Raw genomic sequence first — 21,759 nt, 5'->3', positions numbered from 1 at the left:
AAATACATATGCTACGACACAGACTGGAAAAGCACAGAACTGTGCCTAAAAAGCACAGTGAACCATTAGTGTGTATGAGCCCATAGTGACTTGTGACCATGTGAACTCAGATGAAGGGTCGTATATATATATATATTTAATAAATAAACCAATAAATAAGACAGGGAGCCCAACAGGAGGTGCTGCCAAAGGGGAGGAAGAGCCAACCCATTCTAGTTCTGTCCCCATCCTCCTCCTCCTCCTCCTCCTCCCTCTACAAAGGCAACATTGAGATGGAGGAGGCGGCGGCGCAATCTGACAGCTACTGGACTGGGCAGTAAGCAGCAAGGTAGACAGGTGGGGGCTTGCTGAAAGCAGACTGGGGTCATCAGAACAACACCTCATTCACATTCATTCACTTGACACAAAACCATGGCTAGCTCTTGCACAGGTTTTGGAATTCCCACCCCACAGAGGTGCATCTGACACCTTTGTTGCATAGTTTTTGTCGTATGCTGAAAATAAACCTTCCTTTTCTGTCCGCTGATGCAGCTGAGACCCACCACACTCCTATGATTTTTAACTTAGTTGTAAGCTGTTTTAACAGTGTATTTTAAATCATTGCAGCCTGCCATGGTAAGTTAGGGTGAAAGGCAGGTAAGAAATCCAAATAAAATTACCAATAATAATAGCAATATCTGACAGCAGTTAAGCACTTGAATGACACCCCAGGCAACCCTGTGATTGTGCTCACAGGACATTAAAACCAAGGTTATAGGAAGTCACTGTTCAGTCGCAGTCCTGGAAATCAATGGGAACAAGAGAGCAAAAGAATAAATTCACTGTACCTGGAAGCAGGAACTGGAAAGGGAATGTGTGCTCCCCAGCTGCCAGGACCCCTGCAAAATATAAATGCAGAATAAGTGTAGGTAAAAGAAGAAGTCAGCAGGGAACTGTAAAACAGGACTTAAGAAGAAACAGGCCACATGCCCATCTAGACCCACATCCTGGCCTCACAGTGGCCAGCCAGGTGGCCTCAGTGAGAGGCTCAAAAGGAGGGCCTGAATGCAAACACCCTTTCTCCACTAGTAATTCTCAGCAGCTTCTATCCAGAGGCATATACTGCCTCCAACAGAGGAGACAGAACGAAAGAAGAGCATGGGTCAGGCTAGTGGCCCATCTAGTACAGCATCCTGTTCTCACCTTGACAAACAAGATACCTGTGGGAAGCCCAGAGGCAGGACCAGAGCATGCTCTGCACTTGCAATCCCAGGAACTGTTATTCAGAGAGGGTGGGGGGTAGAATGTAAAAAGAACCCTGCGGCTGGATCAGGCCAAAGGCCCATCTAGTCCAGCATCCTGATCTCACAGCAGCCAACCAGATGCCCCATCTTACTGGAGACCTTTTATATATATATATTAATGTTGCAATACATATATGAGATGGGATGCAGGTGGCGCAGTGGGTTAAACCACAGAGCCTAGGGCTTGCCGATCAGAAGGTTGGCGGTTCGAATCCCTGCGACAGGGTGAGCTCCCGTTGCTCTGTCCCAGCTCCTGCCAACCTAGCAGTTCAAAAGCATGTCAAAGTGCAAGTAGATAAATAGGTACCACTCCGGCGGGAAGGTAAACGGCATTTCCGTGCGCTGGTCTGATTTACCAGAAGCGGCTTAGTCCTGCTGGCCACATGACCCGGAAGCTGCACGCCGGCTCCCTTGGTCAATAAAGCAAGATGAGTGCCGCAACCCCAGAGTCGTCCATGACTGGACCTAATGGTCAGGGGTCCCTTTACCTTTCAAGACATTAGCTGTAACAGCACGTGTATGACGGAATCTGTCCCATTTCTTCATTTTCTGAATAGTCGGGTGGCACTTGGGTCCTGCTTACAAGTCTCCCGTAAGATGGATTTTGATTAGATTATCAACCCTAATCAAATTTGGGCCACCAACCTGGATGGCTTCAAAAGAGGATTAGATATATTCATGGAGGAACAGGCTGCTGGCCACGATGCCTCTGTTTCACCTCCGCTGTTGGAGGCAGTCTGCCTCTGAGTGGCAGATGCTGGGAATCACAAGGGGGTGGGGAGAGGGGCTGTTGGGCTCAGGTCCTGCCTGTGGGCTCCCTATTGAGGTTTCTAGATGGCCACTGTAGGAATAGAATGTTGGACCAGATGGGCCCCTGGCCTCATCCAGCTGCAGGTCTCTTTTTACGTTCTGCCTCTTACATAGAGTACAATGGTACTTCTGGTTGCGAACGGGATCCGTTCCAGAGGCCCGTTCGCAACATCAAAAGAGCGCAACCTGAAGCGCCATATCTGCGCAGGTGCACGATGCGATTTGGTGCTTGTGTGCATGCGCGAAGTGCAATTTAGCGCTTCTGCGCATGCGGGAGCTGCAAAACCTGGAAGTAACCCTTTCTGGTACTTCCGGGTCGCTGTGGGACGTAACCTGAAAGAACGTAACATGAAGCGGACGTAACATGAGGTATGACTGTAGGAAATTTACTAGTTGCTACTTCAAGTTAATTAATAATCCACAGGCCTTCAACATCTCACATGAAAATGTTTGACTTCATACGACGAGGGTGAAGGAAGCTCAGTTAAAAAAAATAAAAAGAACACCAACTAAAAATGTATTTCTCACTGTTCAAATTTTTTTTTTTAAAAAAAAGATTAGGATAAATGCTGTCACCAGCATACCCTTTAGTAATACAAGTACACTCTAAATGTTGCTTGTAGATCTTCATAGCTTGGGATGCAAATGAAGACATGTGAGAAACTGAATCAGTTCCCATTTCATTGTGACTCTACCCAATTAACACTTCCCAAAGGCAGCAGATGAACCCAATGCATCTATCATTTGAAATTCACACCCCTCCAAATTTTGCAGGGCGGATTTCCAATTTTTAAAAGTATGTAAAAAAAGAGAGTATATACTTGGGGAAAGTGTACATAAAAATACTGATGAAAGCAATATAATTACCTATACTATATTAGGGGAAACTGGCTGCAAAAGTGCAAATTTTAGACAAAATTACACACAATTTGCATACATCAGAGGAAATGCAAACTAAGTCCTAATATGTTTAATGGAGTTTATTCCCATTTAAACTGAGAATGGCAACCAGACAGACTTCACAACTGACTCAGTCCCACAAGACTGTATATTCGTGGTCAGGAAAAGCCACAAACCACTCCATGGTCCATCCTGGGAACAGAATGGCCAAATGTGCAAAATGAATCTGGTTAGCTTGTCTCTATAAAAATAATTAACACGCTACAAATATGATTATCACACAATCATCATATCATACAATCAATATCACAAAATAACAATATCATAAAATCATATCACACTGTCACACATTCATCCAATCATATGTGGGGGGTATCATTGAGGGCTATTATATCTGATGATGTTATGATGTGATTGTGTGATATGATATTATGATATAGTGATTTGTGATATTAAGATTGTATGACCTTGTGATGTTGTGATATCTATATGGTGTTGTATTTGTATGATCGTATGATATTATGATTGTAAGATACAGTGGTACCTTGGGTTACGGAGGCTTCAGGTTACAGACTCTGCTAAACCAGAAATAGTACCTCGGGTTAAGAACTTTGCTTCAGAATGAGAACAGAAATTGCACGGCAGCAGCAGGAGGCCCCATTAGCTAAAGTGATGCTTCAGGTTAAGAACAGTTTCAGCTTAAGAACGGACCTTCGGAACGAATTAAGTTCTTAACCCGAAGGACCACTGTATTGGGATCTTACGATTGTATGATAATGTGATCTTGTGGTTGCATGATTTAATGATATGGCTGCAAAATACGGTTGTATAATATCATTATTGTGTGATATTATGATATGAACTTGTAAACAGGGGGATTTGTGAGGGTGGTTTGAGGTGAAGGTCCCAAGTGCTGCCTCAGGGGGTACCCAGGACCAAGAGACGTGGGTGGTGAGGGAGCTGCTGCAGTGACCAGCAACACCTGTGCCATGTTTGTCTTCTTGCCCGAGAAGGTGCAAAACTACACTCGGTTGCCTTGCTGAACGAGAAGGCACAGCAGCTTGAGCTCACTTAGCCACACTCTGAGCTACTGGCCAAGAGGAGGAATTCCTTGATAGAGCAGAGTGGACTGTCCTGGAGCAGTGATGCAGATGAGGTCCCCCTAGGACCCAGACATGTGGGACACGGGTTGCGCTGTGGGTTAAACCATAGAGCCTAGGACTTGCCAATCAGAAGGTCGGCGGTTCAAATCCCCGCGACGGGGTGAGCTCCCGTTGCTCGGTCCCTGCTCCTGCCAACCTAGCAGTTTGAAAGCACAAAAGTGCAAGTAGATAAATAGGTACCGCTCCGACGGGAAGGTAAACGGCGTTTCCGTGCGCTGCTCTGGTTTGCCAGAAGCAGCTTAGTCATGCTGGCCACATGACCCGGAAGCTGTACGCCGGCTCCCTCAGCCAATAAAGTGAGAAGAGCGCCACAACTCCAGAGTTGGCCATGACTGGACCTAATGGTCAGGGGTCCCTTTACCTTTACGAGACTGGGCAGGAAGCTAAAAGGCCTTCATGCATGGGTGGATTTTTCATCCCTCCAACTCCCATCAGCCCCGCACAGGATGCCCAATGGCCAAGGATCCCATGATGGGAGGATGGGAGCTGTTATCCAACAATGTTGGCTACCCCAGTGTGCTCAGCTTCAGGCTCTTCTTGTCCTACAAATTGGCTGAAATATAATACCCTGCCTGGCCACTAGGGGGATCAGCAGTAGCTTTTCAAATATAGGTATAAATACAGGGTGAGTCCTTTAAAAGAAGTCCTGTGGATACAGAGTACACATGTTCCACGGGGCCTCTTTTAAAAGACTCACCCTGTATAAATTAAGCTCGGTGCAGTCACCTATTGTCTAGTTCTGGCATACTTGGAAAAATTAACTGTACCTGTACACCACACCATCCCCTCCTTAGACAGTACAGTGGTACCTCGGGTTAAGTACTTAATTCGTTCCGGAGGTCTGTTCTTAACCTGAAACTGTTCTTAACCTGAAGCACCACTTTAGCTAATGGGGCCTCCTGCTGCCATGCTGCACGATTTCTGTTCTCATCCTGAAGCAAAGTTCTTAACCCGAGGTAATATTTTTGGGTTAGCGGAGTCTGTAACCTGAAGCGCATGTAACCCAACGTACCACTGTAATGCATATTGCTTCACAGCTGGAAGAGCCATAGTTCACAGGCAGAGCATCATGCTTTGCACGCAGAAGGTCTTAGGTTCAATCCCTGCATCTCCAAGTAGGATTGGGTGAGATCCCTGCCTGAAACCCCGGAGGAGCTGCTGCCAGCCAGTGTAGACAATAATGAGCTACATGTGCCAATAGCCTGATGCAGTATAAGGCAGTTTCCTGTGTTGCTGAAGCCTTGCTGTGTCTGGGGGCCCTCCTGCTCATTCTGCTTAGTGCAACTCTGTACATCCAGCCCAGAGGCCTTCCTTGATGGCACCGATGACTCCTCCTCCGAAAGGTGTATAGAGGAGCACAGCTTAAAGGGGAAGCCACCCCTTGACCTCTGTGCAACTTGTGGAGGAAACAGCTGCAGCGCTGTGCTAAATGCATCCCAACATGACTCCAAATTTGTAACCACTGGGGAATGCAAATCCCCTACAACTGTAAAAGGAAAAATAAACTGCTAAGATTTTTTTAAAGCATGTGAAGGAGGTCAGCTGAGCAAAGACTGCTAGAACAGGGTGGTCCCCAGGGCCGGATTTAGGTTCGATGAGGCCCTAAGCTACCGAAGGTAATGGGGCCCTTTAAATGTGATATTTTAGGGAGCAGGCTAGCAGGCGGGGGGCCCATTACTTACATCATAGGAGCCTACAGAACACAAAACACTGTTGCTATATGTAGGTTTTGTTTTATTTGTTTTTCATCTTATACAGTGATACCTCAGGTTAAGTACTTAATTCGTTCCGGAGGTCCGTTCTTAACCTGAAACTGTTCTTAACCTGAAGCACCACTTTAGCTAATGGGGCCTCCTGCTGCCACCGGGCCGCCGGAGCACAATTTCTGTTCTCATCCTGAAGCAAAGTTCTTAACCTGAAGCACTATTTCTGGGTTAGCGGAGTCTGTAACCTGAAGCGTATGCAACCTGAAGCGTATGTAACCTGAGGTACCACTGTATTTTGGAAATGTACATCCAGTTTGTTTTTTCCTTTAAACTTTTGGGGGGGGGCCAAGAGAGTGAGGCCCTAAGCCATAGCTTGTTTAGCTTATACGTAAATCCGGCACTGGTGGCCCCTATTTAACTGAAGAAGTACCTTTATGTGAAAGTAGAGTACATTGGTACCTCGGGTTACATATGCTTCAGGTTACAGGTTACAGACTCCGCTAACCCAGAAATAGTACCTTGGGTTAAGAACTTTGCTTCAGGATGAGAACAGAAATCATGCAGTAGCGGCGCGGCGGCAGCTGGAAGCTCCATTAGCTAAAGTGGTACCTCAGGTTAAGAACAGTTTCAGGTTAAGAACGGACCTCTGGAATGAATTAAGTACTTAACCCAAGTTATACAACTTAAGAAGAACTGCTTGCTCCTATATAGGGCCCAGTATAAGGCTGGCTGTTGCTGAAGCAACATTAGAGCTCTGCTCCCCTCCCCTCCCCTCCCCAACACTGTATCTTTGTTCTCTTCTGGCATTTAGTGTGAGCCTTGCACAAGGAAGTTTAGCATCTCCTTGCTGTGGCAGAGGTCAATGCTTACAGCAGGACAACTACGGTACCTTCTCTCCACCACCCATTATTTGCATACTGAGCCCAGCAAAATCTCTCTCTCTCTCCCCACTCCCCAACAAAATATTTCCTTGATTGTTGAGAGAACAGAATAAAACCTGGTGTCTACAGTCTACTGTGTATTCTGTTTACAGCGCAAACAAAAGCCTAATCCCCACCCCAGAGGGGGAAGAGGAAAAGATGCAATTGACAGCACTCACAATATGTGAAGCAGCAGCTCTCAAACACTGAGAGTTGTTAATAAAAAGAGACTTGCTGGTTAGTGACTTTAGGCAACGTCACAGTCAAGGAGGGTTAAGCAGACAGAGAGGGCTCATCCACAATTCTGCCTGTCCCCAAACATCAGTGGGGTGCATTTATGGGACGCGGGTGGCGCTGTGGGTGAAACCACAGAGCCTAGGACTTGCTGATCAGAAGGTTGGCGGTTCGAATCCCCACGACGGGGTGAGCTTCCGTTGCTCGGTCCCTGCTCCGGCCAACCTAGCAGTCCGAAAGCATGTCAAAGTGCAAGTAGATACGTACCGCTCCAGCGGGAAGGTAAACGGCGTTTCCGTGTGCTGCTCTGGTTCGCCAGAAGCAGCTTAGTCATTATGGCCACATGACCTGGAACTGGACCTAATGGTCAGGGGTCCCTTTACCTTTTATGTTTGTTCTGATTCAGTGTTAATCAGCGGGTTAAAAAGCAGCAGGGCAAATGAAAAACCACTCAAGCTCATGCCTGGAAAGCATAGGACAAGTGGAAGTTTGGATGAGCCCAGGGAGTGATGCATTTGAGAGATGCCTTGGGGTGATGGGCCAAGGTTTGCACACTGTACAGGGGAATGCAAGCCTGCCTTACAAGAGGGTTGTTGCAAAGATGAATGAATGTCTGCCAAGTTCTTCACACATTCTAAAGTGTGCTGTGCTAGACGCCAACAGCAATACTCGGTTGGTGTTGTTCTCAGAGGTTGAGGTTTGAACCCCACTCCTGCTATGTTCTCACTAGGAAGTCTGCAACAAAGCCACTTTCAGCTTCTTGTCTGTGTTATGGGGGGGGGGGGGAGAGATAATGACAATGACCTATCCTAGAGGGTTGTTGTAAAATGCTTATAAAAGTAATGTGAGCTAGCAGCAGGAAATGCTGGATCCATGTACAGTGGACGTTTGGGTTGCAAATGTGATCTGTGCGGGATGCACGTTCGCAACCCGCAGCGGCATGTCTGCACATGTGCGGGTTGTGATTTGGCACGTCTGTGCATGCGCAAAGTGTGATTTAGAGCTTCTGCGTATGCGCAGCCGCCGAAACCTGGAAGTAACCCATTCCGGTACTTCCAGGTTTCGGCGGTCCGCATCTCGAAAAAACACAACCTGAAGCATCTGTAACCCAAGGTATGACTGTAAAGAAGCCCATAGCTCAGTGGGTAAAAGCCCCTGGCATTGCATGCATAAAGCACCACTGTCAACCCCCTGGCATCTCCAGCTAAGGGCATCAAGCACAAAGGCTGGGGGTTGACTTCATCCCCAGGGCCTAAGAAAGAAGTTCAAAACTCAAGCAGATACTATTGGGCTAGACTCTTCCCAAGTCACCTTGACTCTCCTCAAGTTACCTTGGTCCAAGAAGTCTTGATCAGAGAAACAGCCCTTTTTTCCTCCAAGATTTGCTCAAAATGCCATTTCTGCCCCATTAAAAATAAAAAAAAGTCTTGATCATGGCAGACAGGAGTTCAGTGTATAAAACTCTAAAAACCATTCAGGGCTTACTTCATTCCCAGAAGCCTGAACAAAGGGCTCAGTGTCTCCCCACACAAAAGCTTTTCCTGAAATTTGTTCACAGCTAAAAATACCTCTGAGAGAAAGTCATTATGCCTAGAGGCTGCTAGGTCAGATTCCACCTGTAAATGCCCCCTCCCATTGTCCCCTTTGTCCAGGGAGGGAGACAGGCAGGGGCTTAGGTGGGAGCAGTGAACTCTGTGGAGAGATAGCTAGGAAACCTCTTGGAGAGCGTCATGCCTTATTTCTGCAGAAAGCCATATGGAGCTTTCATTTAGAAAGAAAAGAAAACTGAGCAGTATATATTGATGGTCTGCCAGTGTAAGCAAGGCTTAGAGCAAGATTTTCCGGTCGAGCCCCTCCCCCTGCTCCAGGCACAGACAATAAAAGCAACAAATATTTTGAAGGATGATTTGTTGGTTTTTCGTCAAGTTACACACTAATTTATCGTTGAGGTAATTGAGATACAGTAGTACCTCAGGTTACATACGCTTCAGGTTACAGACTCCGCTAACCCAGAAATAGTGCTTCAGGTTAAGAACTTTGCTTCAGGATGGGAACAGAAATCGTGCTCCGGCAGCAGCGGGAGGCCCCATTAGCTAAAGTGGTGCTTCAGGTTAAGAACAGTTTCAGGTTAAGAACGGACCTCCGGAACGAATTAAGTACTTAACCTGAGGTACCACTGTACTTGCACAGATTTCACCAGCCAGCAAGATCAGGAAAGGAGAGGTTTTAAAGATTGTTTAAAAAGACTGAACATGCCAGAGCTACAATTCCCAGTAACCCTAAACTACAGTTCCCAGGAATCCGTTCTAATGTGTGGTGTGTACACAGCCTCAATAGTTATAGTGGGAATTCCTTGCAGATTACCACAGGGCTTGGAGACAATCATTCAATCCACAGCAGTGACCAAAGGAGAAATGACCACAGGGAGGAGAGCAGAGAGAGAAAAATGCCATGATGCATCTGCAGCAGCACAACCAGCCACTTTCACCTGCCCCATCTGCAACAGAACATGTCTCTCCCATTTCAGTCTCTACAGCCACAGCAGGCGCTGCAACTGCCCAACAGTTTGACTTGACCCCCGAAGATGCACTCCTCCATTGTTTCCTGAGGCAAACAGATGCCAACTCAAAACACACCAAAGGCTGAGGAAACTCTGACCTATAACTCCCATCAACTCTAAAACTTGGGGCTGGTAAGAACTGGAGTCCATCAGCATCAAGAGGGGTCAAAGGTCTCCCAGCTTTGTTTTCCTTTAATTGTTGGGAGTGTGACAGGAGAAAGCTTGTTCTTTTTATTGTATGTACAGCTGGATGAGAGTTGGGGGTTTTGGGGGGAATTTTGTGTTGTATATCATTTTAATTTGGCTTTTAATTAATTTTATCTATTTTAATTTATTTCATTATTAAGTGTCACTGAAACATCTCCCCCACAATAACGCAATTAACCAATAAAATAACAATCAAAAAATCCTAAGCTCTGAATTCTCTGCCCATGACATTTTTTTCCTGTGATGCTTTTTATTTGATTTTCTTTCGTTATACAATTACATATTCCAATCTATGCTTTAACTTATGTTAAGTGTAAAACAAATCCAAATAATATCCACATTTCTTCACCCGTGACTTCCCACAACCACACTGCAGCTTCTTCTATTCTATTTTCTTTTCAGTTGTGTTGATTACCTTTGTTATCTCATTTGCACACAATAAATAACATATCTATCTGAATTTTTACTTTGTGAAATTTAGTCAATGCATATCAAGGGTTTGATTTGGGAACAATGTTTTATAATATATTCTTCCATACTTTCCCACTCTTTTAAGTTTTTGGTTTGATTGTTGCCCAATTACCATTGACATAAGGCAGGTACCTTTGCTGTCTTGTTTTGTGTGCCTGCTAAAAACACTTCTGTTTATGCACGCCTCCCCAGACATGTGAAGTTGACATATATTTTAATCCGTATTTTTACCTTATAACGCATACTTTTAATTGTTGAGTTTACTCGTTCTGCTCTTCTTACGAGTTTTTTTTTTTGCTGATAATTCCAATGTTGATATACTTTGTAAACTGCTTAGAGGACTTATATGCAGTTAAGCGGAATCTCTCTTTTGTTAAAATACTAATAGTAAAATACACACTGATAGTAAGCTAACAAAACACAAAAACTTGCTATCCATCTTTTGAAATGGCAATAGAAATATTTGGCCTCTTTCGACCCTGAAGGTCAAAATATAAGCAAGAAATATAAGTAAGACCCTTAAATAAGCAAGAACCCTCTCCCCTAGTACTACCTCCTTCACCCTCTCCCCTCTGAGGTGCAGATAAGTCTGTGGGATAGAGGCCAAGTTTCCATGGCTTTGAATGCAAGCATATCTCTGCGCCTTTCCCATCCCATCCAGGTGGCTGCTACCTGCCTCACTGGCCACACTGCTGAATTGTTCTCTAGAATATAATAACAAGGCACAGGTTGGATGCTTTGGAGGAGGCGATCTGGTTTCAGAGGAGAAGAGACACTCGAAACATGAGCAGCAAAGGTAACTTCATCATTTTCTGTGAGGGAGGCTGTTTGGGAGCTGCAAGGAGCCAAGAGTGGCCAGATCCTGTCTGCTAGAGAAGAGGAACTGCATTCCGTGGAGCAACAGTCAAGCGGCTTGGAACACCCACTTGGGAACAAAGCAGCTTATTATGTTCCTTCTAGCTCAGTACAGAGCAGGCTTGTCCCAACTGTTTCAGCCCCAGGACCCAGTTTTAACCCAAGCTTGCATTGGGTAACCACTGCTTAATCCTTTACCATATATTTACATGATGCTAGTAGGGCTGAGACATCACCTTGCCAACAAAGGTCCGTATAGTAAAAGCTATGGTTTTTCCAGTAGTGATGTATGGAAGTAAGAGCTGGACCATAAAGAAGGCTGATCGCCAAAGAATTGATGCTTTTGAATTATGGTGCTGGAGGAGAGTCTTGAGAGTCCCATGGACTGCAAGAAGATCAAACACATCCATTCTTAAGAAAATTAGCCCTGAGTGCTCACTGGAAGGACAGATCCTGAAGCTGAGGCTCCAATACTTTGGCCACCTCATGAGAAGAGAAGACTCACTGGAAAAGACCCTGATGTTGGGAAAGATGGAGGGCACAAGGAGAAGGGGACAACAGAGGACAAGATGGTGGGACAGTGTTCTCGAAGCTACCAGCATGAGTTTGACCAAACTGCGGGAGGCAGTGGAAGACAGGAGTGCCTGGCGTGCTCTGGTCCAGGGGGTCACGAAGAGTTAGACATGACTAAACGACTAAACAACAACAAGCAGGGCTGAGAATGTCCCCTGTCTGAAACCCTGGAGAGCTTCTGCCAGTCAATGAAGACAATACTGAGCTTTATGGACCAATGGTCTGACTCAGTATAAGGCAGCTTCCAGTCTTACTATTCACTAGTCATCTGCCCACCAACCAGTTAAGACTGCATATATTCAAACCTGTTTTGGCTTCTACATCTGAAGGTGGAAAAGGAGAATGAGATAGAAAGCTTATCATTTGAAGCAAAAGCAAGCTGGTCGTATCCACTGCGACACTCCTGTATCACACAGTCATGGCTTCCCTAAAGAATCCTGGGAAGTATAGCTCATTAAGGGTCCCAAGAATTGACTGGAGACTCTGTATCTCCACCACAGAGCTAAAGTTCCCACAGTTCCTTGGGAAGAGGGACTGAGTGTGATGACCTATCCTGAAATTGTACCTCTGAAAGGTGCAATTTATTTATTTTTAAACTTGAGGTAACCTTTTCCCCTTACCTTTTAAAAATTAAATAATAATTATTTTTTGTATGGGGCCGGGGGCTGGAATGGATATACTCCCAAAGCCAAAAATCCACTTATATCAATAATCAGTAAGTTGTGGCCGTTTCTAATCCAAACCATTGTCTGCTTGAGTTTATTATTCATATCTTACATTTAGCCACTGACCAGGTAGGGGGGTGGCACTATGACTGGCCCCACAATAAACTAACCAAGCAACTTTGTGGTGAGTTCCCCCACCTTATTTTTCAGGGGAAAAACAACTGGTGAGGTGAATAGGGGTCTCTTGACAACTTTCAGAACTATGGTTCTCAGGGTTCTTTGAGGAAAGTGGAATGACAGAATCAAGGGTTGAAAAGAAGCAGTCTTACATTCTCCATTCCACGAGTGAATAAACCAAAGGCTTAGTTGAACTAACAAGCATACAACCTTACTGGAAACCAATTTGGTAGTGTATGGTGTGTGTCATTAGGTACACACACACACACACACACACACACACACACACACACAAAGAAACTTGGCACAAATGACGATGCAGCAAAGTCAAAAGGGATAGCTGTGTGTGGAGCAAACAGCTCCAATACAAAACTCCCTCTGCTACCAACCCAGCCAATCTTACTTTTGACACGAGGGATGGAGGGAGACTTCTACCCAGTTTCACATGTGAAGATCCACCTGTTTATACAAGAAACCAAGAACCACCTGTTGGGTCAGGCCTGCATCCTGTTCTAGATCCAGGTGCCAATTAGAGGAGGTGGGAGTGAGGTAGGGAGAGCCAGGAGGGCCTTTGGGCGAGAGTCACAAGTTTAGACATTTGTTATATATTTATACACATCAGCCCAAACGTGATGCACTCTTTCAGCTTAAAGCTCCAAATTTCAGCAAGAAGACATGCAAGAGACATGCATTCTTCCCCCCACCCCCGTGAGTCATCAATACTTTTTTTAAAAAATGGCCAGGGGCATTGAAAGCTGGAAGTGGCACAGGCCTCTCTGGGCCTCCGAGAAGGTCTGCTGATGGACCTCTGTGGTCTGAGTCCGTCTGGTGACTCAGCTCTTGTGCATGTAGTAAGCTGCTGTTGAGAGGTTTATGTGACGCACGAACAACACCTGGTTGCAAATGGAGGTGATGTCAGAGGAAAGATGGGAATTCAGACACAGAGGATTAGACATAGCCAGGCTTTTATCTGCACACGTGGCTTCAGCTTGCTGTCTGAAGGCATGGAAGAAGGAAGGGCCCTTTCTGGCTTGCTTTCTGGAGTGCAGACAGACTACCCAGCCAGTGGGTCAGTGTTGCTTCCCCAAAGACTCTGTGAAATGTGTTACAGGAACTAAGGAGGTCCAGGTGCACCCAGAACTACCAACTTCCCATTAACTTGGGACCAGTTTACCTGAAAAATCACCTTACCCCATAAAGGCCTGTCCAACCGCTCCATTCTGCAGAGCAGGCAGGTGCCACGTAACACTCATTCCGCATTTGTAGGAAATCAATCTTTTAGTGCGGCAGCACCTGCACTTTGGAACTCCCTGCCTATTTACATCAAGCATAGACTTCCACCATACTCTTTTCAGTGCCTGCTAAAAACATTTCTGTATAGGCAAGCTTACCCAGACATGTGGGTTAAACCACAGAGCCTAGGACTTGCTGATCAGAAGGTCGTGATTCGAATCCCTGCGACGGGGTGAGCTCCCGTTCTCGGTCCCTGCTCCTGCCAACCTAGCAATTCAAAAGCATGTCAAAGTGCAAGTGGATAAATAGGTACCGCTCCGGCGGGAAGGTAAACGGCGTTTCCATGCACTGCTCTGGTTCGCCAGAAGTGGCTTAGTCATGCTGGCCACATGACCTGGAAGCTGTACGCCAGCTCCCTCGGCCAATAAAGTGAGATGAGTGCCGCAACCCCAGAGTCGGCCACAACTGGACCTAACGGTCAGGGGTCCCTTTACCTTTATCTTTACTCAGACATGTAGAACGCTGACCTGTATTTTAATCTGGTTTTAACCATTTTTGCAAGTTTAAATTTTCTTGTTTCTAACTGAGTTGGTTTTAAAAAAAAAATCAACAAAACTGGTTTTCTTGTTTTTTTGTAAACAGCTTTGAGGTTCTTTTGTTTTTGTCTTGCAATCAAGTACAGTAGTAGTAAAAAAATTATGAAATAAGTAAATAAAATAAAGTTTGAGAACAGTCAGGGACCAGAGCTCAGTGGCAGAAGGTTCAGCCCACGGCATCTTTAACTAAGAAAGATCAGGTACTGAGAAAGGCTTCTGCCAGAGAGCTGCTGCCAGTCAGGGCTGGATGAACCAACTACTGGTATGTGGCAACTCCCTCATGATCCCAGGAGACTTTGGTAATCAATTCCAGTTCTCTTTTTTAAATTATCGCTGTTATTATGTATAATCATTATCGGTATTAGTAGCAATAAGTACCAGCAGCCTCATAACCACCCAGAAAGGATCACAACAGCACCATCAAAGGAAGCACTTCTCGTAAAATAAAAACAATATTTTTAGACCCTGCACATCAAAAGCAACTAGAGCAGCTTCAAAAGCAACTAAAAACACCTCACCATAAAAACACAAAATTACCAAGCATTAAAAAAAGCAAAAAGTAGGGAAGAAAACAGCAACCTTTTTAAGAAAATTAAAGAAGAACCAGCGGTGCAGTCCCCAAAAACTAAAGTTAAGGGGTGGGGAACAATCCCTTGGAGGGTGGCCACTTGTGCATGGGGGGGTGAGGGCAGGGGAGGAAATAGGGCTTGCCAATCAGAAGGTCAGCGGTTCAAATCCCTATGACGGGGTGAGCTTCCGTTGTTCAGTCTCAGCTCCTGCCCACCTAGCAGTTCGAAAGAACGTCGAAGTGCAAGTAGATAAATAGGTACCGCTCCGGCGGGAAGGTAAACGGCGTTTCTGTGTGCTGCTCTGGTTCACCAGAAGCAGCTTAGTCATGCTGGCCACATGACCTGGAAGCCTTTTGCGGACAAACGCCAGCTCCCTCAGCCTATAGAGCGAGATGAGCGTCGCAACCCCAGAGTCATCCGCGACTGGACCTAACGGTCAGGTGTACCTTTACCTTTACTTTTATTCCCCACCCCCAGGCGGGTCATGAGGAAGTTATATGGCAAGGGAATGGCAGACAGAGTGTTCTGGTGTCATCACATACAGGTAGGAAGAAGTGGATAAGAAAGGGGGGGTATTGCAAACTCCTCCCGCAGTCCAATTCAAAAGCCCAAGACGAAACCATTGCAGTGTGCAGAGCAAGTCAGGGAAGTGACCTTCAAGGAGGTTTATGGGGCCATGTATCTGTGGTTCTGCTACACCCAAAATGGACAAATTCAGTTGTTTCACCAAGCCACATTCCAGGTGCGTATTGGCAACCAGATGGAAAAAATGGCAGAGAAAAAACTGACAGGAGGGGCTCCAAAATAAATCTGATGAGATGAAGTGGGAGAGTGCAGCCCCTTCAGGCCAGAATGGGAAGGACTCCAGGGACTGGGTGGTGGGTGATGGTTAGCAAATGCTTTTTTAACTGTGTTCAAGGTTTGACTTAATGTGTCATCCAATCTCGAGGTCATGGTTTAGGTGCCACATTCTGTAACCAAGTTTTGTCCCGCAGTTGCTGGTTGCGCTTGGGGGACCTTAATTCCAATCCTCAGTTGCCAAAAGCTGTTGACCAGGTATCTTCTCTAATCCCATTTGAGAACCATCTAAGCCTATGGTCACTGAACCTTGCAGCAGGTAGTTCCATACCAAAAAATTGTTTATACATATATTGTATAACACCCAGTGGAAGCAAGAAGGGAGCTCCAGAGCCTTGCACCTCCTGTTCCTGTATGGCATCACCACCTCTTGGTCCCAAATAATCCTAGTCTGAGCTGCAGTTCTGCATTCAACAGAGAAGGAGGAGAAAGCAGGAGAGAGCCCTTCTCTAGCAGCCAGCAGGGTTGCACTTTTGCCCATAGCCAAGGTTTGGCATACTGCCCCATGCAAACATGGCCCATTTTATTTGACAGGTCCCCAAAATTGTGCAGTCAATTGGAGGTTGGGGAGGGATCTCTGTACGAGAGGGGAGGGTGTGCGGTCTTGAGCATAGTTAAAAGTTAATGTTGGGCTTATTGGCTTACTATCTATCTATCTATCTATCTAGTGCAACATCATCATATACAGCAGTACCTCCGGTTGTGGATGGGAACTCCAGTCGGATCCCACGGTTTCTGCAACTGGAGGTGCCTGTTCTGTGCATGCGCACGGCGTGGTAGAGCGCTTCTGCGCATGTGGCGAAACCTGGAAATATACTTCCAGGTTTGCCACGTGCGTATCCCAAAGGATACATAACAAGAGGGGCACGTAAGTAGAGGTACCACTGTATATCTCAAATAAAACATAAAACCATATAAGAAAAACCACATTTAAAATGTTAAAAAGAACAATTACACCTATACCAGTCTATGCGGTCTTTGCCTCTCCGGGACCCATCAACTGCATTGCTTTCCCATAAAACTAGTACAGTACTTCGACTCCATTTCCCATCAGCTCCAGCCATCGTGGCCAATTGTTAGGGATCATGGGAGCTATAGCCCATCAACATCTAGAGGGCCAAAGGTTCCTTTAGCTCTGCAAATGAGGCTGTGCTAGGGATGTGTCTTAATTGTGGTTAAGAGGGTCACGTGATTGCACATACTTTCCCCTTGCTCACATATCCAATTCCCTCTGTTTGCCTAACTGGCTAGTTATCCCTGGCTACTTGTTCCATCAAGTTAACAATGGTTAACACCAGGCATAGGCAAATTCGGCCCTCCAGATGTTTTGGGACTACATTTCCCATCATCCCTGACTATCAGCTCTGTTAGCTAGGGATCATGGGAGTTGTAGTCTCAAAACATCTTGAGGGCCGAGTTTGCCTATGCCTGGTTAACACTGATCTGGGCTCCCACCCAGGTCCTGATGTCAATTAGCAGAACTGCAGTAAAGCTAGGACTAATGTAACCATTAAAGGTTAAAAGAAAAAGAAAAAAGGTAAAGGACTCGTGGACGTTTAAGTCCAGTCAAAGGCAGCTATGGGATGCAGTGCTCATTTCGCTTCAGGCCGAGGGAGCTGGCGTTTGTCCACAGACAGCTTTCCAGGTCATGCGGCCAGCATGACTAACCAATTCTGCTGCAACAGGACTCTGTGACGGAAGCCAGAGTGCACAGAAATGCCGTTTACCTTCCCACCACAGTGGTACCTATTTATCTACTTGCACTGATGTGCTTTCGAACTGCTAGGTTGGCAGAAGCTGGGACAGAGCAACAGGAGCTTACCTGGTTGCGGGGATTTGAACCGCTGACTTTCCAATCATCAAGCCCAAGAGGCTCAGTGGTTTAGAGCAAAGTGCCATCCATTCCCTCTAATGTAACCACTAAGCCTGGTTAAGATAAACCACCTACATTTTCATCTAAACTTACCTCCTCTCGTAAGCAACAATGCTCCGAATTATCTAGTAGTTTGTGAGCACTACGGCATGTTTTCCCTACAAAACCAGAAGACAGTGGCCACAGAGGCTGTTTTTCACTATAATACTAGCACTTGGAGGTTACCTAATGAAAACCTAAAGACCAGGTAAATTCAGGGAAAGCAAAATAAATTGCTTCATGAAACAATAAATTTATAGAGGAACTTGGTGTCACAAGGTGTGATAGACACAAAAGGAGTTGGACAAATCCATACACGAGATGTCTAATCAATAGCTTTTGGCAAACAATAGCCAGGTAGAACCCCCACGTTCAGAGGCAGCATACTGACAAATTATCAGCAGAAATATGTCCTATAGCTTCTCAAGAACCAGTGCCCTTTAAAGAGTCATAGCCCAGCAATCCAGATTCAGACTGGAGTATGCGTCTGCTGCAGAACTTGCCAAAACACTTGGAGGGATGAAATCCTCAGCTGGTTTCTTCTGTTTTGCTCTGGGCATTTAAAGGCAGAAGAGGAACCTCCTACTGAAAGCAACAACCTGAAGTTTGTTTTCTCTCTCTCTCTCTCTCTCTCTCTCTCTCTCTCTCTCTCTCACACACACACACACACACACACACACACACACAAACAGGGCTCTAAGCAAGATCCCAAGGCCACCTGCAACAGCAAAGGAACACCACCTTGTGGGGCTTGAGGATCGAAGCTGGAGCAACACTTCGGCTCAGGGTGCACAAGTAGCTTCCCCTCACCTTGCTTCAAAGTCCGCAGTCAAGCAGAAGTTGCCAAGCGAGTCTGGCTGCTCCCTTCGGCCACATATCCCATTTTTTTCAGTACGTCATTTGAAATTCCTCTGCTCTTACACACCCTTCCCCTCCCCTCCAGTGTACATTTACTAACAAAGCACCACTGTGCAGCAGTGGCTGCTGCTGTTTTTCACCAACTAGTTTCGATGCTCAAAATTAATCTGTGCCCTTTGCAACCTGTTTGCCAGCCAGTGGAAGGCGCCGATCATTCAACCCTAGAGAGTCTCTGGAACGTGGCCAGGTCCCCCATCCACCTTACACCATGGATCTGTGCCAAGTGGCTCATTAACAGGAATCTTTCAGGTGGGCTGGGGCTCTTTTCAAGAGGAGGCAGCCCCCAAAGAAAGATGCTGTTCCCACCAGGGAGGAAGCCATTGTGCCCAGAAAAGCGATTTTTTTGTACTAGTTAAATGTCCTTCCTTCTGGGGGACAGGATGCATGCAAAAAGGAGAGTTTGCATTATTGCTGGGAGCACACTGGTTCTCTTTAATATGATACTGCCTTACATTGTACATGGGGCTGCCCTTGAAGGCAGCAGGGGAACTGCAGTTAGTACAGCAGGGGCCACCAACCCTCCAAGGCCCACTTGAGCACATTTGGGGGTTTGGGAAAGTTCTGTAGGCGCCACCAGCCCAGCCACCTTTCTCTCTGCTTCTCTGAACTAGCAAGAGACAAATGATTACAGTGGTACCTCTGGATGCAAACGGGATCCGTTCCGGAGCCCCGTTCACATCCTGAAGTGAATGTAACATGCAACTGCGCGCATGCGGGTTGCGTTTTGCCGCTTCTGCGCATGAGCGTGACGTCATTTTGAGCATCTGCGCATGCGCGAGCGGCGAAACCTGGAAGTAACACGTTCTGTTACTTCTGGGTTGCCGTGGAGCACAATCCGAAAATGCTTAACCTAAAGCGTATTCATCCAAGGTATGACCCTTCACCCTAAGGTCCCAGCACAGGTTACAGCATTAAAGCACAGTATTATAAGGAATTTTAAATTTAAAGCGCACAAACGTTTTGCTTTTTCCAAGAGTTCTTGTTAAAAGCTGTATACCCAGTGGAATTAATCTGAGCCTTGAAAAGCATATAGAGCCGAAAGTGGAAGTGGGAAAGGGTGTCACTCTCTCAACTTCCTCCTTCAGCTCAGGACTTGATCTCCTTCCGCAGGGCGTGTAAGACAGAGCTATTCTGCCTGGCCTTCAATCTGAATTAGCCTGATCCTCTATTCCCTTTTCTCTTCTATGAAGAAACCCTTTTTGGGACCCCACATTTAAATTCTTCCCTGGTCTCCTTGCTGGCCCTAGTAGGACCAACTTGGCCAGTTAACCCTGGTGATCATTTGATGTCTACTGCCTGGGTTCCCCCCCCCCGCCCAAAATGACCCCAGAATTTTTGAATTTTATTGATATTGATGCTGCATTTTACGTTGTATTTTATGCTATTTTTAATCATTGTTTTATATTTGCTGTTAGCCGCCCTGAGCCCGATTTTTAAACCGGGAAGGGTGGGGTATAAATGAAATAATAATAATAATAATAATAATAATAATAATAATAATAATAATAATATGTACTTCTCAAGTGTGGTGGTGGAGAGGTAACGCCCCTCAAAACCAGTGCTTTAAAAAAAGAAGAAAAGGTGTCAGTATTCACCACGAAGCTGTTACAGCAAGTGCTACACTTTTAACATTTGGAAGAAAAAGGGGCTGGTACTGTGAAGTTAAAAAGCAATACTCACCACCAAGAGGATAGTAGGTGGGGAGTGGGTGCAAGTGAAACACCTCAAGGGCTATCACTCATGACCAAGAGGACACAGGGGAGTGGGGGACTCAAGAGATTCATGGGCACCAGAGGAAGACCCTCTTAAATACAGAACCTTGCCAACGCTCAATAGTTCCTCCGGCTTCCAATCCGTTTCCAGTCCCAAGGTTCTGGTGCTCATCTCTAAAGGAGGTGCGGGGAACCTCTGGCCTTCCAAGAGTTTGTTGAACTGCAACTCACATCAGCTCCAGCAAGCATGGTCAGTGTGGCCAGGGATGACAGGAGTCAAAGTTCAGCAACACCTGGAGGACCATATGCTTCTTGCACCTGCTGTAAAATCCCACATGGTTTGGGACCTGCCCACTCCCATTACCAACCCACCTGCAAACCAAGGTCACCTGCCAATGCTGTATTCAGGATGCCCTGCAAGATGCAAGGCAGGTGGCAACTAGAAGGGGAAAGGCAAGAAGAGCATTTTCCACTTGTTAAGCTCTTCCCCCCTGCCAAGCAGACACTTGGTTTTATAGCATCTTCTAATAAAAGGCAAAAGGGCCAATGGTTTGACTCAATATAAGGGGAGAAGCACAATGGCCTCATAATACCGGGGTAGGGGGAAAACAGATTGACCCATTGCATATCTACCCCTCCCCCCTCTTTTCTCCAAGGAGCTCAGAGCTAGCCTTACTGGTTTCCCCCATCCTCATTTAATCCTCACAACAACCCTGTGAGGTAGGTGAGGCTGAGAGGTAGTGACTGGCCCAAGGTCACCCACCAAGCTTCATAGCCAAGTGGGGATTTGCACCCAGGTCTTCCAGGTCCAAGTCTGACACTCCAAAGGCAGAGTTAGAGACTTATGCATAGCTGTGCTTTGACTTTTACCAGCTACCAGGAAAAGAGTCTGAGACCTCTTCAGGAGACAATACAAGTCCTTGCTGCCACACAAGTGTTTCAACAACCAGACCCATCTACATCCAGAGTTTCCTCCTCCAATCATACCTTTATCAGCCATTGAAAGGGTTGTATTGAAGTACTGCTCCTCCACAGTCCACGCAGTGTCATTTATTTTGCTGGAGACCCCACAGGAACCCACACAGCTCACCTTGATAGCTGGAAAGGAGAAGAGAAGAAGAAGAGGGGAGGAGAAAATATTAGCTTTCTTGGCAAGCCAAAATAAAGAGTATCAGTATTTATCAGCATATCAACTTAAGAAGCTGCCCAGTGCTGAGTAAGGCAATCAATTCTCTGAAGTTGAGGAACCTTGTGGCTCCCTAACTATGCTCTGTTAGAAGTCCAGATGTTGCTGGCACCGAGCCGTGACAGGCAGTGGCGTAGCGTGGGGGGTGCAGGGGGGGCCTGCCGCACCGGGCGCAACATCTGGGGGGGCGCTCGCACTGGCAGCTCTCTGCCCCTACTAAAATCCACGGGTTAGGGGGCGCAAATTACTTG

The 21,759-nt window shown here is 46.2% G+C and overlaps 1 protein-coding gene across 2 annotated transcripts in view; it reads right to left on the bottom strand.

Moving 5' to 3' along the window:
* The window catches only part of ARRDC1 (arrestin domain containing 1), a 53,466-nt gene that overhangs the window by 6,938 nt on the left and 24,769 nt on the right, over positions 1-21,759 (bottom strand). For both annotated transcript variants that reach the window (XM_083597373.1, XM_083597372.1), the window contains exons 2-3: positions 21,310-21,420; positions 828-878 (exon numbers count right to left, since the gene is read on the bottom strand). In XM_083597373.1, coding sequence (XP_083453499.1) covers positions 828-878; positions 21,310-21,420 — 162 coding nt within the window. The remainder of the gene's footprint in view (positions 1-827; positions 879-21,309; positions 21,421-21,759) is intronic.

This window comes from Podarcis filfolensis (assembly GCF_964270895.1).
Source record: "Podarcis filfolensis genome assembly, chromosome: Z".
In the NCBI taxonomy this organism is placed as follows: Eukaryota; Metazoa; Chordata; class Lepidosauria; order Squamata; family Lacertidae; genus Podarcis; species Podarcis filfolensis.
Note: the sequence above shows the minus strand (reverse complement) of the source record. Positions and strands in the feature narration are given on the sequence as shown.